Source organism: Capricornis sumatraensis, chromosome 8, assembly GCF_032405125.1.
Source record: "Capricornis sumatraensis isolate serow.1 chromosome 8, serow.2, whole genome shotgun sequence".
Taxonomy (NCBI): Eukaryota; Metazoa; Chordata; class Mammalia; order Artiodactyla; family Bovidae; genus Capricornis; species Capricornis sumatraensis.
This window is the reverse complement of record NC_091076.1, coordinates 104,109,227-104,136,495: the sequence shown is the minus strand read 5'-3', so window position 1 is coordinate 104,136,495 and position 27,269 is coordinate 104,109,227. Positions and strand designations below refer to the sequence as shown.

Sequence of the window (27,269 nt, the reverse complement as noted above, 5' to 3'; positions counted from 1 at the left end):
TGGCCACCTGATGTGAAGAACTAACTCACTGGAGAAGACCCTGATGCTGGGAAAAATTGAAGGCAGGAGGAGAAGGGGCTGACAGGATGAGATGGTTGGATGGCATCACCGACTCACTGGACATGAGTTTGAGTAAGCTTTGGGAGATGGTGATGGACAAGGAAGCCTGGCGTCCTGCAGTCCATGGGGTCGCAAAGAGTCAGACGTGACTGAGCGACTGAACTGAACTGATGGTGCCTCTGGCTCGGTTATCCCCCCGCTGCATGGATACTGTGAGCACCCTCCGTGACCTGCCCCCTCCGCAGCTTCTCCCAAGCATCGTTGCAGGGACCGCACCTGGCCTGGCCTCTAGTCCAGTCTCCCTGTCCTTTAGACCCTCTTGTGGGGGCTCAAAGCCGAGTCCCCTGCGGCTCTGGGGCCTTTTAAGGTGCAGGCCAGTGGATGCAGGGGTTGGACAGGTGGAGCCCATGTCCCAGCAGCGCCTCTGGTACCTGGCCGCCTGGGCAGGCCCCCTGTCCTCCTCGCACCTCCACTCCTGTGCAGAAAGGGGGTACTAGAGAGCTTGCATTCTGGGGGTTCATGAGGAATAAAGGAGGTGATGATATAATGAAAGGAGATGATGAATGTAGAAGAGAGTGGCTTTCTGGAAAGCGCCTCCTCTTGTCTTCCCTCTGGTTCTTACTCATCCTCCATCTTTTTCTCCCCCTCCTCCTTCTCCCTGCATGGCCTCCGGCCCTAAAGCTGATGCCTCCAGTGGTGCCCTCCACTACTCTCCTCTCTTGGGTTCTCTAAGTGGGAACTCCAGCACAGGCTGGGGCTCTGGCAGCCAGAGCTTGAGTGGGTCTGATGGCAGTGATTGCTGGCAGAGGGGGCCAGCCTCAGGGGCCACACCCCCAGGGTCAGGACTGAATGCCATGGGAGAGGAGGCTGGGACAACTTCACTTGTGGCTTTATGCATTTAGGATGTTTGCGGGGCCAGAGCATAGCTGAAGAAGCTGCTGGCCAGACGTCCACAAGAGTCAGTTGGGTGCCCAGACCAGGCTGCCGGGGGCATCTCTTCAGGCAGGCAAACGGGCATCAGGGGAGGAGCTGAGAGTCCCTCAGAATCTATCATATCCCCAGAAAGGGCAGGAGGGCGCGTGGGCTCCTGGGCTGGCCCACACTAGCTGTAGGATCCTCCAGGTCCTGGCACAAAGAGGACGGGCTGGAGGAAGAAGCAGGGGGGCCTTTGACCTTTAAGGCACACATGCTCAATATGCACCCTTCTTGCAATCTTATTTTTTAATTTAGAAAGTTGTGATCGTCCTGATTACGTACACAATCATTGCCAAATATTCCAGTCTCACTTTCAAGAGCTCTCCCTGATTACCTAGTCCTTGTACTCATCCAGGACAACTTCTTACACACCAGGGCGCTGCAGGCGGAGTAGGGACCCAGTGTTCTGATCCTGGCTCTGTCAGTAAGAGCCATGTGACCCTCGGCAAACCATTCTGCCTCTTTAGGTCTAGTTTTTTTTTTGGGCGGGGGGAAATGTATTTATTTATTTGTTTGGCTGCGCTGGGTCTTAGCTGCGGCGCGCAGGATGTTCAACCTTTATTGCAGCATGCGAGCTCTTAGTTGTGGCATAAAGGATCTAATTCTTGGACCAGGGGTTGAACCTGGGGTCCCTGCATCGGGAGCACAGAGTCTTACTTACCCACTGGACCACCAGGGAAGTCCCTAGGTCCAGTTTTCATATTTGTAAAACAAAGGGATTAAACTGTATATTATTGATAATGCAAGCTACCATTTAGCAAGCTCTTGTTTTATGCCAGACATTTTCCACTTACTAATCCTTACAATCTAGGTATTGTTCTTAACATAGTTACTGGGAGCTTGGAGAGGTGCAGTAACTTGCCCTCAATCTCAGCCTGGTGAATGACTGCCCTGGGTCTGCACCCACCGTCTGACCAGAGGCTCAGCACCTCCTGATATTCTGGGCATGTGGTTTGTTCCTGATGTTCCTGCCAGTTCCATTGTTTCTTTGCTGCTCTGTTCTGTCCAGCACACACCTGACTGTGTGTGTGACTTTCACAATCTATCCCAGTCACTCTCCAGAGCAGTCCCAGCCTATGCCGGGCGTGTATTTATTTGCTGCCTTCTCTGTTTTACGTTTGTTAGCGAATATCCTCTATCGATAGGGTTGCAAAGAGTGGGACATGATTGAGCGACTGAACTGAACTGACCTCTATCAAGCGCAGGTCTTTCTGTTCCAGTTTCAAACATCAAAACAGACAAAACAAACCTTGGTCGAATTCGTCTGTTCATTTTGCTTTAACCACACCTATGGTCTCAGACAGACTCTGCCAGGGGCTCCGTGCATAAAGCTGGGAACCCTGCCCTGCCTTCTCCTGCCCAGACTAGCAGGATGATAGGCACACATGGTATCAGTCGGAGTGCCATCTGGCTGCATAACAAAGACTAACACAATAGAGGCTTAAGCAGGAGAGAAGTTCCTTTTTCTTCCGCTTCCTAGTCCAAGTATAAGCAGTCATGGTGGCCCCCGAGCAGCCAAGACTCAGTTTGTTCCTCCTTTGTGACTGCCATCTTCAATATGCAGCCTCCACCTCATGAAATAAGAGGGCTGCTTCAGGTCCTGCCATCCATCATGTCCACATTCCAGCCATGGTGGGGAGGGAGGGGCAGGAGTGTCCTAAAAGTTGCTGCTGCTGCTGCTGCTAAGTCACTTCAGTCGTGTCCGACTCTCTTTGCGACCCCATAGACGGCAGCCCACCAGGCTCCCGCCGTCCCTGGGATTCTCCAGGCAAGAACACTGGAGTGGGTTGCCATTTCCTTCTCCAATGCATGAAAGTGAAAAGTGAAAGTGAAGTTGCTCAGTCATGTCCGATTCTTCACGACCCCATGGACTGCAGCCTACCAGGCTCCTCTGTTCATGGGAGTTTCCAGGCAAGAGTACTGGAGTGGGATTCCCTCCTGGTAGCCAGAACCTAATTACATGACCACTCCTCGCAGCAGAGGTGGCTGGGAAATGTATTCTTTATCTGGGCAGACATATGCCCAACTGAAACTTTTGTTACCATAAAGAAAGGGAGGTCAGATATTGGGGGAGCAATTAGGGTCTATGCCACACACACTGATAACTCCCTTGGTATGTACAGAATGGTACTAAATTCTGTGGCAGGGATTACTCAGGATAAAGGTGAGATTGGGAAAGAGTTCACCAAGGAGGTGACCTTTGCACTGAACTTCAGGGGCAAGAGAAATGTCTTAGGTCGAGAAAGAAATGGCAAATCCGTGCAATAATCTCCCATCCTGAGGTTAGGGCAGACATCACTAGTCGATTATCACCGCTGTCCTTCTCCCTGATCTCTGAGGCAGCCTCAGAAATCTGCCCCACATCATGATGGTGGGCCATTGATTGGATTAGCCTGCTGATTGAACCCTGTTTGGGTTTGGTGTTTTGCCCAGCAAAGAACTTCATAGACTTGCCACTCTCTGAAGATGAAAGAATCAGCTGTAGTGATCTGAGAATTTCAACCAGTGGTATGCACGTCTTTTGCCAGCTCTGTGTACAGTTAGGTCACGTTGGAAGCTTGAACTCAGCCATGGTGGGAGTATTGACATCACGGCAATTGACAAACACCATAAATCACTCTTTCCCTTGGCCACCGGAGCACATTGTTAAACATTTACCAGCATGCCACTGTTTCAGCCTGGCCTTTCATCCTTTCTTTTATATATATATTTATTTATTTTTATTTATTGACTTAGCTGCATCTGATCTTAGACGTGTCATGTGGCATCCAGTTCCCCGACCAGGGATTGAACCCAGGCCCCCTGCATTTGGAGCGCGCAGTCAGCCATTGGACCACCAAGGAAGTCCTGTTCATCCTTTCTTAATGAAAATCTTGCTGAAAGTTTGAGGACTGATTTCTGTTTTTATAGGGGGTTCCAACAGAATAGAGCTGACCCTCCTTGGAAGATCTTGCTCTGTCTTGAACTGAATGTCAGCTTCTACTGAGAACTAGAGGTGCAGTCGTGAATGAGGGAGATTCGGGAGACCCGTAGGATTAATGGTGGTGGTTGTGTTGTGTTCTGGACAACTGAGGCTTGCAGACGGGGTGAGAGGGTGGAGCTAGGAAAGTGACACGGTTCTGCAGAAAGGGGACATGTGTTGAGATTTGGACGATGCTGAACCTTTTCCTGGATAAACGTTCTAGATTATTCATTAGCAAGTGGTCAAACCTCTCAGCCTCTGAGTTGCATACCCTGCTGGCCCAGAAGGCCCCACGCACCATATGTAAGCTGTGTCAAATTCCTTCTCTCCAGTGGTGGGGGGATGGGCCTGTGGCCTGTGGCCTGTCTGGATGTGCTGGCACTTGGTGATTCACTGACCTAGAATGTCCTCGTTCACCTCCTTGGAAGTGACGCCCCCCCCCCCAAAGCCTCGGGGTGCATCTGTGTGCAGGCCTGTTCTCCATTTGTGTAGCAGCTTCAGCTAAAGGCAGGCTCCCTGCCCCGCCCTGCCCTTCGGACCACAAAGCTCCAGATGTATGCTCACCCGGGCAGAGATGGCAGGCTCACATCTGTGGCCACGTGGATGAAAGAGCCGTGGGGATCCAGACTCCACGGGCCCTGTAACCAGGGTAGACGAGGCCCCATCTGGAATGTCCCCACCCTGTCCCCGAAGGTGAGAAATTTCTCTCTGCTGAAGCACAGCTGTGCTGAGAAGGTGGCCCATCTGGTTGGCAGGATTACTGGGGCATGGCAGGGGGAGGGGTGATGCTCATGACTTCCTTTCTCCTGAGACTTGGGTGCCCTGTCTCACTTTCTAACCCGCAGCAGGAGAACACGGTCACTCCTCCGTGCTGATTCTCTGCTCTGAGAAGCCCGCCTACGGATTCCTTGCCGCCTGGCGTCCCCCTCCAGTGAATGGTCTGGGTTAGAGGCTGCCCCAGCCACTGGGAAAACCCATGAGGGGGTCCCAAAAGAGAGCTGCCCCACCCAGGGGCTCAGGGAGGCTCCTGCAGAAGAACTGAGAGTGAGCTAGGCCAAGGAGGGTGGGAAGGGCTTGCCGGGTGGAGGGAATAGAGTAGGACAGGCATGGAGCTGTGACACCCGGCTTGTGCAGGAACCCGGAGCAGCCAGGCTTGAGCGGAGGGCGAGGAGAAGCACCAGGAGAGGGGAAGGAGTGGCTGGCAGCAGGCCGAGGCCTGGTTGTCAGCCCTGCTGGGCTCCCACTGGATCCAGAGAGTGACGGGTCACATTTGCCTTTATTTATTCTTTAGTATCTATTCATTTGGCTGCCTTGAGTCTCAGTTGCGGTATGTGGACTCTCTAGTTGTGGAGCGTGGACCCAGTGGTTGCGGCACACGCACTTAGTTGCCACGTGGCACGTGGGATCTTCATTCTCAGACCAGGGATCGAACCCATGTCCCCTGCATTGCACGGTGGATTCTTAGCCACTGAACCACCAGGGAAGTCCACATTTTGCCTTTAGAAAGGTTTCAGTTTGGGGGCTGCCAAGACCCCAAGCAGGGAAGCCAGCTTGGAGCTCCCCTCCCCAGAGCCTAGGGCTGAGTGGCTGAGAAAACCTGAGCATTTAGTATTAATGAAAAGCAAGCCCACAAACCCCCCCAGTCCTCCTACTCCAAGATGGGAAGGCTGGTAATTGGTCCTTAGCAGCCTTGGGGCCAGATTCCAAGAGAGTTCACCTTCTCGGCTCCCTGCCTATGAGGGTCTGCTGGAGGACTGTTGGTACCCAGATGGGTAAGGGCATGGCTGCCCAGAGCCCCAGGAACCAGGGAGACACAGAAGGACCTACCCCTGCCTCGGGGGCCCAGGGTATATATAGACAGTCCCAGGGAATCTGTGGGCCCCAGGCCGGTGGCCTCCAGCTGGATTGCCTCTGTCCTCTGTGTCGGTCTCTCCCCTCACACAGGCCCAACCGGAGCTGGCAACCCCCTGGCAAGGGCCCTGCTGGGCAGAGTCATCTGGGCGAATGACTCATGCTGCGGGGAGGGGAAGAGCGGGGGACGAGTGAGTTAATAGCAAACCCATTACATCCCAAAGTCACTTCACACGAGGGACAAATGGTCCATTGAGGTTGATTTGGCTGCCGGCTGACTCCAGCAGTGCCCGGGGTGGGGAGATTTCATGATCCAGGGAAGCAGCACCAGATTGCTGGGAGGCCCCCCACCCCCGTCCCCGCCCCACCAGGACGCCCGCTCTTCCTGTCTCTCTCCCTCCCACGCGGGGCTTTCTGTTTCCAGGGCTGCGGCCCAGCATCGGGAGCCTGCATCTCAGGTACCCTCTCCTCTTGTGGGGGTCACGGAAGGCAGAAGGGGCACGTCCAGGGGCACGCAACATCCTCTCACATTCATGGTGGACTGGGAATGGGGTGGAAAAAAAAGAAGATCCAATCAAACAGGAAGCCCCCCCCCGACACACACACATTTTGGCTATGGAGGGAGCGGATACCCCTAATTGCAGGCCCCAGAAAGGCCTGGTAGTAAAACTATGGCCCACGTCTCTGCATCACCTCTTACTTTTGTACTCTGGACGAGAGCACAGTGGCTGTCTCTTCCATGGGCAAAAGCTATGGTTAGGCAGGCTTTAATTCATTCCCTTTTCCCACCCCCATGCCCCAGACCATCTCTTTTATTTTAAAATTTTATTTATTTGTTTGTAAAATATTTATTTTGCTGCACCAGGTCTTAGTTTTGGCATTTGGGCTCTTTAGCTGCGGTATGTGAACTCTTGGTTATGGCATGTGAGATCTTGTTCCCTGACCAGGGATTGAACCCCAGGGCCCCCTGCATTGGGAGCATGGAGTCTTAACCACTGGACCACCAGAGAAGTCCCCCCATCTCTTAAAATAACCCAGACTGGCTAAAGATAGAGTGCAGCACAATAAGTACTGATCTCCTCATCACCGGAGGTGTGCAAAGGTAGGGCGGATGAGATTATTAGGGAGCAGGCATTGAAGGAGATTCCAGCAGGGTTTGTGGATGCAGGGTAAGCCTTGAAGAACCTTCCGAGAGGGTGCAGAAGACAGGGGCAGGGACTTGCTTTGCTGCCCTTCCCGTGCTGACGGGCCACCACTCCGGGCAGTGGGCTGGGGTATTGTCAGGGCAGATGGCCACCGTCCAAGGGGCCAGGCTGGCTGGCAGCTCCCCAGGGGAAATCTCGGCTTGATCACTGCGGTGACTTCAGAATAAGCGTGGCTGCAGAGGCCCTGTTGCCCCTTCTTCTCTGCTCGGATCCCGTTGTTCTTGCTGTTCCTGCTGACGTGGAACTAGGGTGACTCAGCCTTGTCCCCACACTGCTGCAGTGACGAGCAGCTTCCAAGCCTCTGAGCCCTCAATGCAGGGCGCCTGCTGGAGAAAGGTGGCAAGGAGGCCAGGACAACGATGGCCCCGGGGGACAGCCTGTCCCCTCCTGGGATGTGGCCTGGCCAAGTCTCCTGGCTGCCCTGGTGGGGGTGGGGAGTCTGCAGGCTGACACAGTGACTGGCTGCTTCAAGGCTGGGTTGGTCCCAGGCCAGCCACTCCTCTGAGGCCCCTTGTGTGACTTTGCTGAGCTATCAGAAGGGCCTGAGGGAGTTTCCCATCAGCTGGGGGATGTGGGATGCTGTGTCCCCTACTTCATCTCTGTATCTTCAGCCTCAATTGGCAGCTAGGAAGCTGGGGACTTGAATCCATTCCAAAGCCCGATCCAGGGGGCTTGGGGTAGGAGCAGAGGTTCCTGGGGCTGTGCAGAGAGGGAAGAATCAAGAATAAAATGTGAGTCCTCCAAAGAAGAGGCTTCCTCCTCCCCCATCGTATCTGGGTGATAGCTCACCACGCCAGCATCCCAGACAGCTGAATGTGCCCATCCAAAGCCCACTGGACACGTGGATAAACAAATGACTCTCCAGAGCCACAGTCTGGGTTCAGCTGGTGGGGAGTCATCTTGCAGGGTCATAACTTCCCCCAGGTCCTTCTGCTCCCTGTGTTAGCAGCCGCCTCCATCTGCCCTGGCTCCCAGAGCCCCACGGGGTTTAATATCACTGCAGGGAAATGTGCCATGAGTCTGAAAGATGGGAGAGGCGAGCCATGCTGCTGTCTCGGTCACATTATCAGAGCCGAGAGGCAGATTCAGCCCTGAGTTGGGGGGGCTGTCAACTGGAGTTGGAGGGCTTGGGGCTCACAGAGGAATGGGGAGGCCTGTGTGGCTGGAGCCCAAAGGCCAGGAGCTTCCTTCAGTGGCTCGACAGCATGGTTTAGAAGAGTAAGATTTTTGTTTAAAAAGTCCCCCTGCCTCCGAGATAAGGGCCAGGCTGCTGTGGTCAGGGTTTGCTCTAAGTGTTCCGAGCAAAGGAGGCCGGAGTGAGAACTGGGAAGTTTGGGAAACAGATTGATCATGTGCTAAAGGAACGGCATTCCCCTTTGAAGTGAAACCTTCTGGTTGCATTTAAGCCGCCAGGCAGATGGCGTAAGGGGGTTTTGGAGCCTACACACTGGTTAAATGTCAGCTGTACCCTCAGACAGCCTTCACGGGAAGATTCAGAATTGGGCTGCCTGAGAGACTTTGTGGTCAGAAGCATGGCTGCTGCTGATGTCTCGGGGCGATAAAGGGCCACGGGGCCTGGGGGCTTGGCCCAGGGCAGACGGCGTCCTGCCTGTCACCCTGAACGCGGGGGCTGATCTGTGTGGTGCTGGCAGGGACGCACAGAGTCTGGGCAGTGTCCCCAAGGGCCCTTCTGCCCCGCTAGGGTAGTTCCCTGTTGGGGGCCCCCGTGACCTTGCCCCCCACAAAGGGAGCTGAACGCTGTCATTCCACAGGGTCTAACAGGGTCTTGGGGGAGTCTCAGGGGGTCTCCGTTGCAGGCCTGGAGGCGAAGGAGCAACTGGCTCAAGGTGTCTCCTGGGGGACGCTGAGGTGGTCGTTCTGATGTTTGAAAGGAAATGACAGACAGGGAGCCAGCAGGGGAAGACCTGGGGGAGGCCGTCCAGGCGGAGAGGGCAGCTAAGGTGGGCGTCCGGCAGCAGGAGGCAGAGGCGAGACAGAGGCTGGGGGAGGGGGGCGGGCAGTGAGTGAACAGGTGAGGCTGCAGTGGTGGGTAGAGGCCAGGGCACCCGGGACCTCGGCAGCCTCGGCGAGGACACTGCAGTCCGTCCACTCTAAGTGTGGACCAGGCTGTGGGGGCTCACATCGTCTGACCTCGCTTTGAAAGCCTCATCGTGAGTTCTGGGGGAAAGGGAAGCGAGAGGCATAGCAAGCGGCTCAGTCGGGAGGTTTTGCCGGAAGCCGGGGAGAGGGGACAGCCGTAGGACAAGAGCCAGCTGTCGAATTTTGAGACGTTTTGTGAGCCGGTTGTTAAACACAGTCGTCATTAACATTGTAATTGTATGTTATAAAATATGGGATTTCCATTTCATATAACGTACATTTTGGGAAATATTGTTCAGTCGCTAAGCTATGCCCGACTCTTTGCAACCCCATGGATTGCAGCATGCCAGGCTTCCCCGTCCTTCACTATCTCCTGGAGTTATCTCAAGCTCATGTCCTTTGAGTCAGTGATGCTATTTAACCAGCTCATCCTCTGTATATAAATTATTATTTTAAATTGAATTCTGTGGAATTGTTATACAGTCTGCTTCCCAGGTTGCACAGAAGCCCTTCCCTTCTCCAGGGGATCTTCCTGACCCAGGGATGGAGTCAGCCTGCTAATGCAGGGCATGCAAGAGGCGTGGGTTTGATCCTTGCACTGGGAAGATCGTCTGGTGGAGGAAATGGTAACTCCCCAGTATTCTTGCCTGGAAAAATTCCAGGGATAGAGTAGCCAGGTGGGGCTTCAGTCCATGGGGTCGCAAAGAGCTGGACATAACTAAGCACACACACACACACACACACACACACACACATATCATACAATCCAGTCATTCCACTCCTGAGTTTATACCCAGAATTAAAAGAATTAAATGCAGAAACTTGAAGAAATGTTTGTACACCCATGTTTGTAGCAGTGTTATTCACAATAGCCAAAAGGTGGAAGTATCCAGGTGTCCTTTGGTTGATGAATGGATAAACAAAATTTGGTATATATGTACAGTGGAATATGATTCAGCCTGTAAAAATAAGGAAATTGACACATGGTAAAACATGCGCGCCTTGAATAATGAATCTTGAAGACATTATACTAAATGAAATAAGCCAGACACAGAAGGGCAAGTATTACAATTGCATTTTACCTGAAGTAGTCAAATTTGTAGAAGACAGCAAGAAGTGTGGTGGTTGCCAGAGCTTGGGGTGAAGAAGCGGGGAGAGTGGAGAGTTATTGTGTAATCAGTTTGGGATCGCGGACAGTTTTGGAAATGGATGGCTGTACAGCTGTGTGAATGTACTTAGTGCCAATGAACTGCACTTACAGATGGTGGAAACGGTAAAGTTTACATTATGTATATTTTACCACAATAAAAATGCATCGATCTGTTAGAGAAAACTAAATTACTTACAGGTAATTATATTAAGAATGAAGATAATAAATATGCAAAATTCTCCACTTTCTAAGGATCTTATTACATTTAACCATCATCTTTGTTCTTGAATACTGGAATTCTCCAGGCAAGAATACTGGAGTAGGTAGCCATTCTCTTCTCTAGGGGATCTTTCTGACCCAGGGATCAAACCCAGGTCTCCTGCATTGCAGGGGGATTCTTTACCTTCTGAGCCACCAGGGAAGCCTTTGGCAGCCTCCGAATTGTTCAAGATGGGACTATTTATAACATAGAAACAGGCAAATGCTATATATCGGGTACAGTTGTATTTGCTGGTGGTTAAACCTTAAACAACCTATCTCTGGTGGAGGGGGAGGGCTGGAGGAGGGACGCTCAAGTAGAGCAGATACAAGCTGATATTTTTGAGGTAGACATTTTCTGATAGCTTGGATGCGACCGGGGCAGGGGAGGGAAAGGGAGACTTTGGGGGTGATGCCCCGATGCCTGGCTTGAGCGGTTGGGTGAATGGTGGCGCTGTTTACCGAGATGATGGCCTGAAGGGGCTTGGGGACTGTGCAAGGCCCAGCAGCTGATGGAGTGGAGGTTCCAGGGCTCAGGGAGGCCATATGGCGCTCCAGGTGCACGCAGAGCTGAGACCATATGGCCCCTGCCCCAGAGGAGACAGATGGTCCACTTCACGGGGTCCAAAGGCCCGGTTTGCTGGGCACACAGCCACTGTCCCCCTGCCGGTCCCCACGCCCCCTCCAGAGCGCAGGTCAGGGACGCTGCCTGGTGAGCCAGAGTGCTGTTTCCGCCCGTCCATTTCCTCCTCCCGCTCTTCCCGTGCTTGGCAAGGGCCACTCCACCTGGGCTGGACCTGCGGGCTTTCCCTTCAGGCTTGCTCCTTCCATCTCCAGAAGCGCTTCACACTACATCTTTCTCACCAGCCCTGGCCTTCAGCGTTCCTTATGAAAACTTGCTCTCTGAGTGCCCCCATGCCCCCAGTTCCCTCCGGTTGCCACCTGCCGGCCAGCGTTCATTACCAGCTGTGGATTTTGTGGCTCCTGAGACGTCCTTGGGGAGAGGCAGCTTTGGCCTAAAGGGATGATTCGGATGGGGATTTAAGATCCACAGGAGTGTCCTGGGGCTGCCGTAACAAAGAACCACAAATCAGGGAGCTTAAAACAACAATTGATTCTCTCACAATTGGAGATGAGAAGTCTGAAATCAAGGTGTCAGCAGAGCAAGCATTTTTTTCCTTTTTGATATATATATATATATATATATATTTATTTATTAGCTGCACTGGATGTTTGTTGCTGCACACTGGCTCTCTCTAGTTGCAGTGAGTGGGGGCTACTCTCTAGTTGCCGTGCGCAGGCTTCTCACTGCAGTGGCTTCTCTTGTTGCAGAGCACAGGCTATAGGGCGTGCGGGCTTCAGTGGTTGCAGCTCTCAGCTCTAGAGTGAAGGCTCAGTAGTTATGTGCGGGGCTTAGCTGGCCCGTGTTAGGAGGGATCTTCCCGGACCAGGAGTTGAACTGGTGTCCCCTGCACTGGCAGGCAGATTCTTAACTGCTGGACCAGCAAGGAAGCCCCAGAGCAAGCTCTCTCTGAAGGCTCTGGGGAAGTCTTACCTTGCAGCTTCCGGCTTCCAGGGTCCCAAGTGTTACTTGCTTTGTGGCTGCATCACTCCCATCCCTGCCTCTGACTTCACGAGGGCCTTTTCTCTGGGCCTCCGCGTCTTCTTTTTGTCTCTACAAGGACACTGGCTGTCTCATTCAGGGCCCACTTTAACCCAGGGTGATTTTATCTCGAGGCCCTTGTGTGCGTGTGTGCTAAGTTGCTTCAGGCATATCTGACTCTTTGTGACCCATGGATTGTACGTAGCCCATCAGGCTCCTCTGTCCATAGGATCTCCCAGGCGAGAATACTGGAGTGGGTTGCCATACCCTCCTCTAGGGGATCTTCCCCACCCAGGGATCAAGCTCGCGCCTCTTACGTCTCCTGTATTGCCACGAGGGTTCTTTACCATGAAGCTGAAGACCTTCAGCTTCATTACATCTGCAGAGAGCCTTACACCAAGCCAGATCTCATTCCGAGGTTTGGAATGGACTTATCTTTTGAGGGCTCACCATTCACTCCATTACATGTCTCATGGTGGACCTGCGAGGTAGGTGGCCCCTCTGATGTTCCCCAAATTATACCTTCTCCTTAGGCCAGGCCTACAAACGGTCTTGCTCTCGCCCATGGCCTTGGGAGAGCGTTACCATCACAGAATTTGGAGGCTTCGTGGTTCTTTTTCTCTCACCAAATGTAAGCTCATTTTCTTCTCTATGGTGCTGCTGCTGCTGCTGCTCTTTTATCTGCCCAGAGGCCCAATCAGGATCGTCCGTCCAGACCCCAGCTCTGACTGCACATGCCCTGGGAAAGGGGGTTGCGGGGAGCCCTCCCCCATCCAATTGGAATCAGGCCTTGTTAAAGTCCCGGGGCCCCAATCTGCACACAGTCATCAGAAGTGATCAAAGGATGGGGGATGATTAAAGGGCTGGGATGGATGATTTAAGCCGAGAAAGAGAAGGCCAAGGAGCAACTGGATTGTCTTCGAGTTTGGAGAAGGTAATTATTACTTGAAGGGTGGTGCCCAGCTGTTTCCCATCTCCTCTGAGGACAGGAAAAAAAGAGGAAATAAATGATGTACAATTAGAGCGGTTGGTTAGATACAAGGGTGAACTTCCTGGCTGGGAGTGTGGCCAAGTCCGCATTGGGTTTCCTGAGGGAACGTGGGGGTATCTCCTTACCTGGAGGTGTCTAGGCCTGGCATTGGCGGCCTCAGTGGTTAAGTGGAGGAATGCCAGAGGCAGAGGGATGCGCTCGCTGGACTCTGACGCACAATCGTGCCAACATTCTGGCCTCAGAGGTCTGCTCCCTCCTGCCATTGTCCTTTGGGTTCCCGTAGGCGAGCATTCTGGTGAGGTGCGGACCTGGCAGGCCTCCCTGAGGAGATAAGCATAAGTATGTTTAGCTCCACTGTGAATGGAAGTGAATAATACACTATAAACTGACCCTGTGCGAATCTGGTAGAACTCCAAGCCAGCTCCCTGGGAGAACAATCACATGGGTGTGTCTACACTCGCCCAGTGCTTTTTATAAAAACACTGAAGAATAACGCTATGGCCCAGGCTGGACGCTGCCCTATCTCTGGGACCCAGCATCTTCCCAAGGGGTTATGGCGTAAAGCTGTTTCTTAGAGGGAGTGGACCACCACACTCCCAAATACGGGGCAGGCAGGTGGCCAGAGCATTGGACAACCAGGCAGGCCCAGGTGCTGGTTTTCAGACAAGTAGTGCCGTGGGCTGGTGTGGAAGCCATCGGGGTGCCGTTAATGACAGTGGCGACTCCATTCCTGAAACCCCTGCTCCCAGGCAGAGGGTGTGCGTGCATCTGAAATGTCTGTGGTTTTGCAGTTCCCTGTCCACAAACTCAACTTGGTTGAAAATAGTTCAAAATATCCAAGGCATGAGGGAGGGAGAGACTGGTTTCCTTAAAAAGGAAGGACTCGAGAAAGCGCCTCTAACCTAGCGCATTCTCGGTGAGAGGGCCCGAATAACCAGGATGGCACTCAGGGCTCAGCAGCCCTAGTGCATTTGGGATCTTTTAGAACTAGGGGTGTGGGGGGCTGGGAGGGGGGTAGCACTGACCAGCCTGAGACCCAGGACAAGCCCTCGGGCACTCACAGGCCACACTGAGGGCACCATATTGCCCCAGTTGCCCATCAGCTCAGGGAGCATCTTTCCCTGCTATAAATTCTCACACTGGCCCCTGACTCGGGGTAGAGGCCCTGGATTTAAGGAAATGGAGTGGGGCCGGAGAAAAGGCAGGAGTGCCTAACTGGCTGGGGTGATTGGAAGAGACCCCTTCCCCCACTGTTGGTGCCAGACCTCGGGGCCCTCCCAGGTTGCTTCTGAAGTTCCAGCCCATCCTTTTGTCCCCAGTCCCGGGGACCTGCCTGCCTTGTAGGTAACAGGGTTTAATCAGTGTTTGTCGAATGGATGGAGAAGGGTAGAAATTAACTTACCCTGGAGGGCAAGGCCAGATGGGGCGGAGCCTCACCCGCAAGCTTCTGGCTCCCCGTCCCCTCCCCCAACTCCTGCCTTCAGATACTTTGAAATAATCTGCTTCTTACTAGGGGAGAACTCGAGGTCTACCCGCAGCCTTCCGAAAGCCCCTTGTTGTGCAGCGTGGGGGTGGCACGTGTCCCTGGCCGTCTCCGCTGGGCCAGCGCCTTTTTTGACACCAACCTCCGAGGGTACAGCAGGGACCTCGGGGATGGAGGGTTGGGGGAGGGTAGGGAGCAGCTGGAGGGGTGCCCCGGGAGGGTGGGATTCGGCGCCCCCTTCCCCCCCAGTCACGTGACTCGCGATCGCCGCCACCCCCACCCCCCACCCCCCACCTCGGCTCTAGGCCAACAGGCCGAGATCCTGCAGGCCGCCAGCCCGAGCGCTTAACCCTTGCGGGCGCTGAGCGCGCGAAGGCGGCGGCGAACTTTGTTTGGCTGCGTAAATAAAACCTCCCGCAGAAGGATCCCTGCACCCCAGGGAAGGGGAGGAATCTCTTCCCCCACAACCCCGGCGCCGCCCCCGCGCCGCCGCCCGGCCTCCACATCCGCCCACATCTGGCCACAGCGGGGCCTCCGGGGGGGTGGAGAGGGCGCCGGGGCCGCGTCCGTCGCCGTCCCCTGGGCGCGGGCCAGGCGGGGAGAAGAGGGGGGCGCTCGGGTCGGGCGTCCAGGACTCGGCCGATCCCCGCGGCCGCTGCTCGGGCCCCAGCTCCCCACCCACCAACCCCGCCACCCCACCCCCCGCCCGGGCCTGGCCTTGACAGGCGGGCGGAGCAGCCAGTGCGAGACGGGGAGGCCGGGCCCCGGGTGCGGGGAACCTGATCTGCCCGGGAGGCGGGGGCGGGGCGGGGCGGGGGCGCGGGGAGCGGGGAGCGACGGCGCTCGCCTGCCTCCCCCATTCATTCAGCGGAGCCCAGGGGCCGAGGGGCTCCGGCGGCCAACTCTGCACGGCGGGAGCGCGGGCGGCCCGCCCCCCCAGCCAGCGCGCAGGGCCGGGGCCGGCCCGGGGCGCCTCCTCGCTGCCGCCCTGAGCGCGCCGCGCCGCGCCAGAGCCACCATGTCCGACCCCGCGGTCAACGCGCAGCTGGACGGGATCATTTCGGACTTCGAAGGTGGGTGCTGGCCGCCCACCGCACGCCAGGGGGCCCCTCGGGGAGGACCCCCGCACGAGACGGGGGCGCGGACGAGGAGGCAGGACCCCTATGGGGCGCCCTCCCGCCGCGGCCCCCCACTGCCCCGCGCCCGCGTAGCCTCCGAGGCGGACCCCGTTAGGGGGCCGCGGGGACCGCGCGCCCGTGCTGGCCCCCGCGCTCGCCCTGCGCGCTACCGCCGGGTTTCCTTCCTTTTATTGTTGTTTGTGTTTGTCGAGCGACAACAGTCTCCTCGAGGGCTCGTCCTCGAAGGACCCGGGCGCGCAGTTTTCCTCTCGGCTTGTCCTTCAGCCTTCTCCGTTGCACTCTCCTCGTCGGCCTCGGGGACCTGGTCCTTGGGGCGGGTTGGGGGAGTTAGTTACCCGTCCCCCGCGTCCTGCCCGCAGGACAGCCGCCTCCCACCCTCTCGCCTACATCAGTTTCGGGGCCGGGGCTGAACAGAGAATCCGGGCTGGGGAGGGACCCGAGTGGACACGGCCCAGGCCGCGGCGAGTCTAGAAGGCGGGGCGGGGTGGGGGGGCGCGTCCCACTGCCCCCATCCGGGCCTGGGGACGTCGTCAGCTGCCTCCCAGATTCCGGCCGTAGCGGGGAGGGGGCCCTGCTTGCCGGTAGGGAGCGCGTGTTGGTCCCCTCCTCCCTCCGGGGTTTCGAGAAGTGTGAAGGGGACGTGGGGAGCTTCTCCCGCCGGCTGCGGTAGGACGTCCAGGGCTCGTGTACGTGTGTAGCTTTCGTGCGCCCTCCTGCCTGCCGGTGGCTCTGCGTCCTGCCTCCTGGGGAGTGAATAAAGCGGTCGGAAGGGAAGCTCACACAATAGTCTGCAGCACTTCAGCACTTCGGAGCCAGATTTCGGAGGGGCGGGTCTGTCTCTGCTGAGATCTGGAGCCCCCGCCCCTCGGAGGGGCTCCCAGGCAGCCTTTGGGCAGACCCTTCTGGTGGGCCCCGACCTGGGGAAGGCTGGGTTGAAAGGAGTGAACAAAAGTCCAGGTGCCAGGCTGGGCCTCAGGGCAGAATCAAGGCTGGAGTCTGGGGTCCCAGAGCCCAGCCGGGCACTTGGCCCACTTGGGGTCAGCTCCATTTGCAGGGGGACTTCTGGGGACCAGAGTCTGGCTGGACCCCAGGCAGAGCCCCAACAGCTGTAATTCTGGGCTGGGCCTGGACTGGCTTAGCAGGGGGTGGAGAGACAGGAGGGGGTGGGGTCCAGCTCCGGCTTGCCTTGTGCTAGGGACGTGCCTGCTGGGGGCTGGCTCTCTGGTTGGAGCACTTTTCTGACTGTGACACTGAGTGCTGAGAGGAGTTCTGGTCTACAGAGCTGTGATGGCTTGTCCCGACCTCTTGGGGTGTGTGCTCATACTTGAGGTCTCCCCGAGTCTGTTTTGCCTTCAGCTTGCCCCCAGCCACTGCCGGAGGAGGAACACACTTCTAGGGCTTTTCATGCCTAAGAGTCTGAGTGGGAGAACTGGTCGACCTGGAGATGGCTTGCCTGCTTCAGGTCCTGCACTCTGTATACTTTTCTCCTGAGGCCTGTGTGAATTAGGTCGGCTCGCGGTCCCTGACATGAAAGCAGGAGGTCAGGAGCCCTGAGGCAGTCGGAGGAGGAGGAGGTTTAGGGGTCATGCTGTCACAGTACATGCCCCAGAGGTTGTTGGCGCCTCTGACTCGGGGCCCGCATGCAACTCCATCCTCTCCCAAAGTGCCCCATCTGGAGATGCCAGCAGCCTCGGCAGCTGCTTCTCAGGCAGCTTCTCAACCCTCTCATCTGGTGGAGACAATGGCCTCATTGAGACCATCCTGGTGTGGCAGTTGGCAGCCCCGCGCTTGTGCTTTCAGGGGGGGGGATTTCTCACTGAGGGAGCAGAGCCTGGACCCTCTGGTTCCTGGTGTGCGGCAGCCTCCCCACTGTGTACCCTGCAGACTCATGCCCTGAAGGCAGGCGAGTTAGAGCCCCTCGCGTGCACATTGGTTGTGTGTGTGTGTGTACACGTGTGTGCGCTCTGTACACATGGCCAGCTTGGAGACCAGAAAGGCAGCCTCCCCAAGAGCCCCCGAAACTCGGAGTGGAGTTGGGTGTGGAGAGTGACAGCCCTGGACAGACAGACGTGGGAAGGAGAGATCAGGGCAGGAGGAGTGTCTGACCCAGAGCAACTGTGGGTGATACTGGTTGGCAGAACCAGGACGGAGAAAGGTCGCGGTGGTGGAGGAGGCGGAAATCTGGTTGCAGGCAGGAGGAGGAGCCCGCTCGGGCCAGGGACAGTGAGCTGAGTAGGGGGGTCCAGAATGAGCTGGCCCGTTAGGGCTGGGGCATGAGAGGGGCCAGCTCGTGACAGTCAGACGAGCAAGGTCACGGAGGACCAGGTGTGCCTGCCCGCCGGGAGCCCAGACCATCCTGGGGAGGCGGCCAGAGTGGCCAAGATTGGAGCCGGAGGAGCGCTGGTCTGTTTCCGTGGGGCCTGTTGGGGGGGCCTCTGCCCGGGCTGCCCGCTTGATATCTCAGTTTCTGCAAGGTAGGGTCAGAGGGGTGGGAGGAAATCCTGGCTCCTCGACAGCTGCATATGTTGGTGGCTAAAGATGGAGGCCCCAGGGGCCACCACCAAAGGCTGGAGAGTTCTGAGCCACTGTGGCTGCTGGGGGTGACTTTCAACCGGAGCAGACTGGAGTCCTACGACTGGGTATCACTGGCTCTGTTGGGGTGTTCCCTGGAGGTCTGGGGCGATGGCAGTATCCCGGCCAAGGTAGCAGGCCCTGCAGGGCAGTCAGAAAGCTGTCCCAGTGAAGGTGTGTGTGTGTCAGGGGGGTTGTGAAGTGGATACCCCTGGTTAAATTCTGCTGACACTCCATATCCTGGGCACATGCTTCTCCCTTTCCTGGGGAACACTCTTCTCTTTTCATCCTGTTGTTTCTGCTTATCCCCTTAACTACCCTGGAGGATTGAGGGTGAGGTTGTTAAGCTCCCCCGCCATCACCGAGGTGGCGTGGAGATTCAGCCTGTCTCCTATTTTGGAAGCGTCTGTGGATTCAGGTCTCCCCTGGGGACTGCCGGGCGGGGGTCAGTGTCCTCCGTGGGTGTGAATCTCCCACATGATGGCCCCTGCCCTCCCTCCGAGGAGGATCTCAGGGCTCCATCGAGACCCTCATGAAGGGGCAGGAAGAACATTTTGTGTTTTGCTGAATTGATTTTTTTAAAGTTTCGTTTCCCCTGTTGGAAGATGGGCTGCAGGTGGCCTCAGCACCCGTCACTCCCCGTGTGATGGGGTGGCTGGAAGGGTGACCCCATCTGCTATCTGGCTCCTGGCTGGTGGAGTACGGGGCAGGCGGATGGCATGTTCTCTAACGAAGACAGGCCAAATCTGTTATCGCAAACGCTATTACAACTCGGGTCTTTGTGTAACAAAAGCCCTTCCAAGTGCCAGCTGTTGGCCTACTTTCCCAGCAGGGTTGGCTGTAACCGGATTTGCATGGGCTGAAAAAATCCTGAAAGTCCTTGATGTTGGTTGAGACGCAATCTGGTCCAGGACCCAGGAGTTCCAGTCCCAGAGCCGTCTCTCCCCCCTGGAGGAGGTGTCTGCCCTTCTGAACCTTTGACGTCTGTCCTCTGATGTCTCCTTATGGGACCCTGCCAGCTGGGTCCCAGAGCGTGGAGTGGGCAGCGGGCACGGAGACGGGTGGGGAGATAAGACTCTGCAGTTGCACCTGCTCGTCTAGGAGCCCAGATGCCTCCTGGACCAGAGCTCCCTCGACGGCTGGGTCCAGGTGCCCCTCTCCCAGGAGGACAAGGCCTAGCTTGCTGATGGGTGTGAATCTGCCCCTAATTAACACCGCTGGGCTTCCTGAGCGATGAGTCCTGCTTTTCAGCGAGACCTGAGGCCTCTTGAGAATACAGCATCCCTACAGTCCTCACCTGTGGCAGGAGACAGGTGCTGTGGTGGTGTGCAATCACTCGCTGGATGGAAGGAACCAGCCTTCCTGGGACTCCGCTGATACCTGCTCATGGCTACGAGGCGCTGGCTCTCTGACGGGTCTGACTACCACCTGCTGCGTTGGCCTGGTGCTGTTGGGTCCAAGGCCCGGGGCTAGACTCAACCTCTGTCTTGATTTCGAGGAAGTGCCAGGTGGCAGAAGGGTCCCCATCATCAGTGGGGCTGAGGTTTAGACGTGGGCCAGGGAGGTGGGTTGGGCAGGGACATCCCATGCTGTGGGGTGTCCATCTGGAAAGGCTTCCTGGAGGACACAGATCCTTCCAGGAAGTCTTTTTTTTTGGGGGTGGGGGGGTGGTGCTGTACCACACAGCCTGTGGGCTCTTAGTTCCCGACCAGAGATTGAACCTGGGCCTTTGGCAGTGGAAGCATGGAATCCTACCCACTGTAGGAAGGTTTGAAAGGGACAAGTGGGTAGAGTTTGCATCCCAAAGGAGGAGGGCCTTTGGAGGGAAGTGGTGGGTAGGGCAGCTGGGTGGTAAAGGAGTCTTGGCCCGTGAGCCTCGGTTTCCCCTTCTGTTGAGTGGGGTTATGAACAGCCTCTGTCCAAGGATCGTCTTGGGGAGATAGCCAACAGCCTGAGCCTGGTTCCTGTTCCTGAAAGTATGGTGGGTGCTGCTGCTGTTGGGGCTCTAGGTGGGGGTCAGGTATTTGCCAGAATCGGGTGGGTGTGGATGCCTAAATGCAGGAATCTGGGTGATGGAAGGGAAGGGGTGCGAGGGTCTGTTGGGTCCCCGAGTGGTCGGGGGAAGTGGTGGTGAGTGAGGTTGTATACCAGGGTCAGCACGGTAGATTCAGGGCAGATACTTGTGCTACTGGCCAGCACGGGAGTCCTTGCCTGAGCCTGGGAGGTGTCACGCTGTCTCACAGGCAGAACTTGGAGACTTGGGTCACGTGGGCTGCCTGCAGGGTTCCTTCACTGGGGAGGTCATCCCCGTCTCCCCCAACCCCGGAGCACCCCAGATGGGTGGACTATGGGCCCGCCCTGCAGACGACACAGGCATATGCCGTACGACCTGGCTTTGAAGACAGTGGGGTCGGGCTGCCTGCCCATGCCTTTGCTGGCTGCCAGCCTTCCTGAAAGAGAGTTGGAACCGGGAGCTGGTGTCAGGGACGGGGCGTGCTGACCGCGACATCCTCCTTGACCAGCAGCCCTATGCTACTCCTGATTGTGCTGCAAATCTGTAACTTGGTGCATCATCCCCTCGGGGGCCAATGTGGAGAAGCCGGGACTTGGAGGCCAGAGCTGCGTGCCTTGAGCTCACCCCCAGGGGCTGGTTAGCCCTGCACCCATGTGCCAGTGTGAGAAGCAGATGGGCCTGGGCTGGGGCCTCCGTGCCTGGAGAAAGGAGCCCCCAGGCTCAGTGGCAGCTATGGACATCCCTGGGCCCGACACACAGTGGATGGCCACACAGTGGGTGTACTTGCTCAGGCCATGTTTGTGAGCGAGACTGTCCTGCCGGTGGAAGCAGCTGGCCTTGCGGCCTGTTCATGACGTGACGTTGCCAAGGGCAGATGGCACGCTCACCCTGCAGAGCTGGAGACTTCTCAGCCTGGTGACCGTGGCCTTGGCACGGCCTTGGCAGGCCTCTAAGGGAGTGCTACAGCCCTCATCCTGGTTCTGGCTGAGCAGAATGGGGCCTCACCTTCTTTTTCTCCTTCAGTGTCCAGCAGTCAGGGGAATGTCACATTCAGAGATGGAGCCCCCTACCACGGTTCAGTTCAGGCATCACCATTATCCTCCCCCCGCCACTGCCTGTTTACCAGCTGAATGCCCCTCACTCATTGTGCTGGGGGTGGGTTGGCTGCTAATAGAAGGCTCCTTGGGGTACAGACAGGACCACAGGCCAACAACACGGACCTGGGGGCCAGGCTTAAGGGATCCGTGGTGGCTCCCAAACCCGGGAGTCCCACCTTCCTGCCAGGCCAGACCGGGTGCTTCTGATGGGCTTGGAGTTCCCAAGGGCAGGTAGCAGTGGGTCATGGTGTAGACCCTCAAAGGCCTGGTGGTGTGTTTAGAATGGTGGGCTAGGGTAGGGGGTAGGAGGTGCTGGGCAAGCCAGGGGACTCTTGGGAGAGATTTATCAGAAGTCAAGGCCCCGGGGGATGTCATTTCCTGGGTTCATCCCAGAAACCCAGCCGGGAAGCAAGTTCCTTTGCTTTCCCTTGACGGCACCACCGAGGAAACGTGGTCAGACAGCGGCTGTCTTTCCAACCTCCTCTCGGTTTTTCCCAAATTTGGAGGCTAAGTTGCTTATGAGATGAAACGGGCTGGAAGTCTGTGGAACCCGGTCCCAGAAGGCTGAGGATTTGTAATTTCTCTGGCCAAACAGACCCAGTGGTTGGCCCCTAGACACCCCCCTTCCCCCGGCGCTGGGGGCATTTCTGGGCTCCGGCTGTTTAATTTGGTCTGGACAGAGCCCGAAGGCTCCGTTCAGCCTAGACCAGGAGACGGTCTGGACACTTCAAGTTTGTTGTCAGTTTTTAAAGTGCTGCCAATGCCCCGAGATTTAGGCAGAGGGACAAGAGAATGGCCTCCATGCGATTGGAGAATAGACGCAGCGAGCGCCCCCTGCCCATAGCACGGAGTAGGGTTGCAGGGGCAGTGAGGAGCCCGGGAATGAGGCTCCAACCTGCCTCTTTCTTTTTTCAAAAAGTCATTTTTAATTGGAGGATAATTGCTCTACATGCCATACATCAGCGTGAGTCAGCCATAGGCGGGCACATGTCCCCTCCCTCTTGAACCTCCCCTCCGCCTCCCGGCCCATCCCACTCCTCTAGGTTGTCACAGCACCCGGTTGAGCTCCTTATGTTGTACAGCAAGTTCCCATTAGCTATCCATTTTACATATGGTAATGTACATGTCTCAATGCCATTCTCTCAATTCGTCCCACCCTCTCCTTCCCTCTCTGTGGCCACAAGTCCGCTCTCTACGTTGGCATCTCTGTTATTATCACACTAATAGGTTCATCAGTACTATTTTTCTAGATCCCATTATCTATATGTTAATAGACAATATTTGTTTTTCTTTTCCTGACTTATTTCACTCTGTATAACAGGTTCTAGTTTCATCCACCTCACTAGAACTGACTCAAATTCATCCCTTTTTATGGCTGTGTAATACTCCACTGTATATCTGAAACATATAGACAACTTCTTTACCCATTCACCTGTCGACGGACATCTGGGTTGCTTCTGTGTCCTGGCTATTGTAAACAGTGCTACAGTGAACATTGGGATACATGTGTCTTTTAGTATTGTGGTTTTCTAAGGGTATATGCCCAGTAGTGGGATTGCAGGGTCATATGGTAGTTCATTTGGAAAGACCCTGATGCTGGGAAGGACTGGGGGCAGGAGGAGAAGGGGATGACAGAGGATGAGATGGCTGGATGGCATCACCGACTCGATGGACATGGGTTTGGGTGGACTCTGGGAGTTGGTGATGGACAGGGAGGCCTGGCGTGCTGCGGTTCATGGGGTCGCAAAGAGTTGGACACGACTGAGGGACTGAACTGAGAGATGGTAGTTCTAGTCCTGGTTTTTAAAGAAACCTCTTTACTGTTCTCCACAGTGGCCGTATCAGTTTACATTCCCATCTATAGTGCAACAGGGTTCCCTTTTCTCCACATCCTCCAGTATTTATTGTTTGTAGGTTTTTGTTGTTGTTGTTGATAATGTCCATTCTGACTAGTATAAGGTGGTACTGCATTGTGTTAATAATTTTGATGTGCATTTCTCTAACAGTAATGACACTGAGCATTTTTTCACATGTTTATTAGACATCTGTGTGTCTTCTTTGGAAAAATGTCTGTTCAGGTCTTCTGCCCATTTTATTGATTGGGTTGTTTAGTTTTCTGATATTGAGCTGCTGAGTTGCTTGTATGTTTTGAAAATTAATCCTTTGTCAGTTGCTTCATTTGCAATTAGTTTCTCCCATTCTGGGCAACCTCTTTCTTTTTTGTGTTGTGTGGTTTTTCTCGGTTGACCCTCTCTCTCAGATTTCTGAGTCTGACAATCCCTCCTGGAATGCTGAGCCCCGCAGTCTCCAGCCTTTTCTGCTCCCAGTCTCCGGGCCATCTGGGGAAACCCATCTCTGCCCCGAGATGCAAAATTAAGAAAATCGAAGGACCTGGCCTTGAACACATTAGCGTGCCCTCCCCATGCATGGCTTAGAGCTTGCTGTGTCTCTGTCCCCAAGATCGGGAGCTCTGCCCTCAAACACCTCCAGGAGGGTCCAGGTGGGATGAGGGAGGGGAGGCAGGAGAGGTGACCAGCTCCCCCCCCCCCCTCCGCCCCCTACTCGTCCTCTGGTTACTGCAGCCTCTGAGGGACTATCTGGCTAGGGGTTTGATGGATGTCCCCCTGGGTACAAATAGGGGGAGCATGGGCACCCCACCCTGGGGGGGCCTTACATGGCTCTTTCGGGGGATGGGGCAGGGATAGGGAGTTGAGTTTGCCTTGCTACCTGGGTCTTAGCAAGTCTGAGCTGGGAGTTCCTGGGGCTGGTTTTTCCCTTGCTTGTTCAAGGAGGGGTTGAAACTGTGAGCTCTTTGCAGCCGGTGTCTGGTCTTTTATGACCAGTCACAGGCACTTCCTCTGAGTTTCTAATCCAGCTTTCTAGTTGTCAAACCCACAGCCCTCCTCTGCCTTTCAAGGAGTGCAGGCTGATGGCTCCTCTGGCCATGGGCTTTTGACTGTCCCCTGGGGACCTCCATGTGGGAGGCACCTCCAAGTGGGAGACTGTGGCTGAGGGTCCCTGTGGGAATGGGAAGGGAGACCCTGGAACAGCGACCACCCCCTCTCTGCCTGCGGGAAGTTCACCTATGGAGTGGTCTCGGTTTTTTTTTTTGGCAAGAAGAAGGAGTGGTGTCCCAGGCAGAGTGGCCCAGATTCCGGCCACCTCACCCTCTCCCCTCCCCTGTCTTCGGTGAGATGGAAAACTTTCTGGTTCTGACCGTCAGTGGCCAGCAGGCTGCCGCTTCTCCAGACTCTCCTAGGCAGGACCTCAGCCTGGAGCCTGGCCGGCCCCTCCCTGGGTGCAGAAAGCCAGCCCCCAGCAGGGCTCTCTGGCCCTCCTTTCCACGTGGGTGGGCAATTTCCCTCTGAGGGGCAGGCCAGGCCCCTGCCCTGAGTCCCCGGAGACCGATATTATCTACAGTAAAAGCATACAAGTTTTCCTGGCTCCATCCCAGGCCCAGAGGGGCGGCCTTTTCCGCTGTCCCCTGCCTCCTGTCCCCCATCACAAGTCAGGGGAGGAGTGCTCTCTAAAGAAACTGGGTTTGAGTTTTTTTTTTTTCTTTTTTTGCCTTCAGTTCAAAAATGAAGTAAGTGCTAGAATCTTTCTGTGTCTGGTGGGCTGGGAGGAGGATGGCCTGGATGGGAGAGGCAGCCAGCTCATTCGTTTGTTTACTCAACAGTTAACCGTGGGCGCCAGCTAAGTGCTAGTTCTGTTCTCCATTCTGGGGCTCCAGGCATGAGCCCAGGAGAGGGGTAGGTTCAGGAAGGCTTCTTGGAGGAAGGGACACCAAGCAGAGTCCTGGGTAGGAGTTTACCAGGCAGGGTCTCCAGGCAGATGGTGCTGGCTACCTCCTGTTGCGATTTCTGCCTGTGTAGTTGGTTTGGAAGACCGTGTTATGCCCACATCTAGCGCAGGTACCCTTGGCATTGAGGCAGAGGGTGGTGGGAGGGGGCAGTGCCTGCAGACATAGGTCGGGGTGTGGAGGAGCTCAGGCTCCAGCTTTCCTCCTGGTCAGATTGCGGGGAAAGACTTGGATGGTGCATCTAGTCCAGGTGGAAGAGGGGCACGTGATGTGTTTCTGTAGCGAGGGTGGTGGGTCTGGAGTGGCGAGCTTTTCCCTCTGGGATTCCATCAGAAAGACCTCTGAAGGGGCTGCTTTGCTGCTGCTGCTAAGTCGCTTCAGTCGTGTCCCACTCTGTGCGAGCCCATAGACGGCAGCCCACCAGGCTCCCCAGTCCCTGGGATTCTCCAGGCAAGAATACTGGAGTGGGTTGCCATTGCCTTCTCCAATGCATAAAAGTGAAAAGTGAAAGTGAAGTTGCTCAGTCGTGTTCGACTCTTAGCAATCCCATGGACTGCAGCCTACCAGGCTCCTCCGTCCATGGGATTTTCCAGGCCAGAGTACTGGAGAGGGGTGCCATTGCCTTCTCTGGGAGGGGCTGCTCTACTTTCCTGCTAAACTACAAAAGAAGCAATGAGGAGGGGACGAGATGGGGAAGGCGCTCATTGATTCACCCCTTTGCAGGCCCCGTGCAGAGGAGAGGGGGCAGATGGGGTTGTGTCCCCTCCCTCCTGGTGGCTGCCCCCACCCCAGCTCCTGCCCAGGTAGAGGAGTTTGGGGGCAGCTGGGGGAGGGATGGGGACACCAGTGAGGGGGGAAACCTTGCCCCTGCCCTGGCTGCAGCCTCCCCATGAAGCTGGGCTGGGAGGGGCACTCAGATATTTGCATCTCTCCTAATATTTACGTGATGGAGCTGGGCTCCTGCGAGCAGCTGCCCCAGAGCCAGCTGTTGGGCTCCGGCCTCCCTCCCGAATTTTTTGTTCTCTGATCCAAGTCCCGGCCCTTCCAGCTGTTCCCCTTTCACTCACAGGCACTTCCTCTGATGGTGCTGGTTCTTAATCTTTGTAACCGTCTCTGTCTTGAGCACCTTCGACGTGCCAGGCCCCAGGCTGGGCACTCTGTATTCAAGGGCTCTTGGTCCTCCTGGAAGCCAGCAAGATGGGCAAGTCATGAAGGTCACGGGTATCCCGAGGCCACACTGGAAGGGAGACCCTGGTGCACTGTGCCCCGGTTCTCACCTGGGCTGCCTCCTGGGCTGGCCCTGCCTGGCCAGAATGGAAATCGCAGTCTACCTAGCAGTGGGCCAGAGCTTGGGGTCTGGCAGAGGCTGCCTGTGTTCATATCCTGGCCTCATCTCTTTCCAGCTTGGTGACCACGTTAGTGACGCTGGAATCACAGGGCTCATCCTGCAGGTGTGCGTCCGAGGCTCAGTGCAATACAGGTGCCGTGCTGGTGTGGCCTGTAGCCGGTGCTGTACAGTTACTGAGAGTCTGACTTTTAGGGGGCGAGGTGGGGTGTGGAGGTAGCTTGGTGTGATGGTTTAACATGCTGGCTCAGTCTGACTTCACCTCACCCGTGCTGGGATGTTCGGCTGGTCGTTCACCTCTCTGTGCCTCGGTTTCCCATCTGTAAAATGGGGACGAGAGGCAAATAGCTCATCTGGAGATCTTGGGAGGTGAATGAGCCCTTAGGGTTGTGCCTGGTGCGTGGTGAGCACCGGTTGAGTTAAAGATTCAAGGCAATAAGCACTTCTTAGAGGCTCGTAAGTCACATGAGGCTTGGTCCCAGGCCCTCGTCTTAGTAACAAAAAGACCACAGACTGGGGGGCTTACATAGCATACATTTACTTCTCTCAGTTCTGGAGGCTGGACGTCCAGGGTCGAGACTCCGGCAGATTCATTGTCTGGCGGTGGCTTCCTGGTTCGCAGACAGCACATTCTCACCGTGCTGATACAGGGCAAAAGGGGAG

The 27,269-nt window shown here is 55.9% G+C and overlaps 1 protein-coding gene across 2 annotated transcripts in view; it reads left to right on the top strand.

Annotated features, from left to right (window-relative positions):
* Positions 1-27,269, top strand: part of SEPTIN9 (septin 9) — a 149,736-nt gene that overhangs the window by 27,499 nt on the left and 94,968 nt on the right. The window contains exon 1 of one of the 2 annotated variants that reach the window (XM_068978563.1): positions 15,605-15,711. The exons of the other annotated variant lie outside the window; for it this stretch is intronic. Within the exon in view, the coding sequence (XP_068834664.1) occupies positions 15,657-15,711 (55 nt within the window). The 5' untranslated portion in view covers positions 15,605-15,656. Of the gene's footprint in view, positions 1-15,604; positions 15,712-27,269 lie in introns of those variants that run through there. 2 annotated transcript variants of the gene reach the window in all.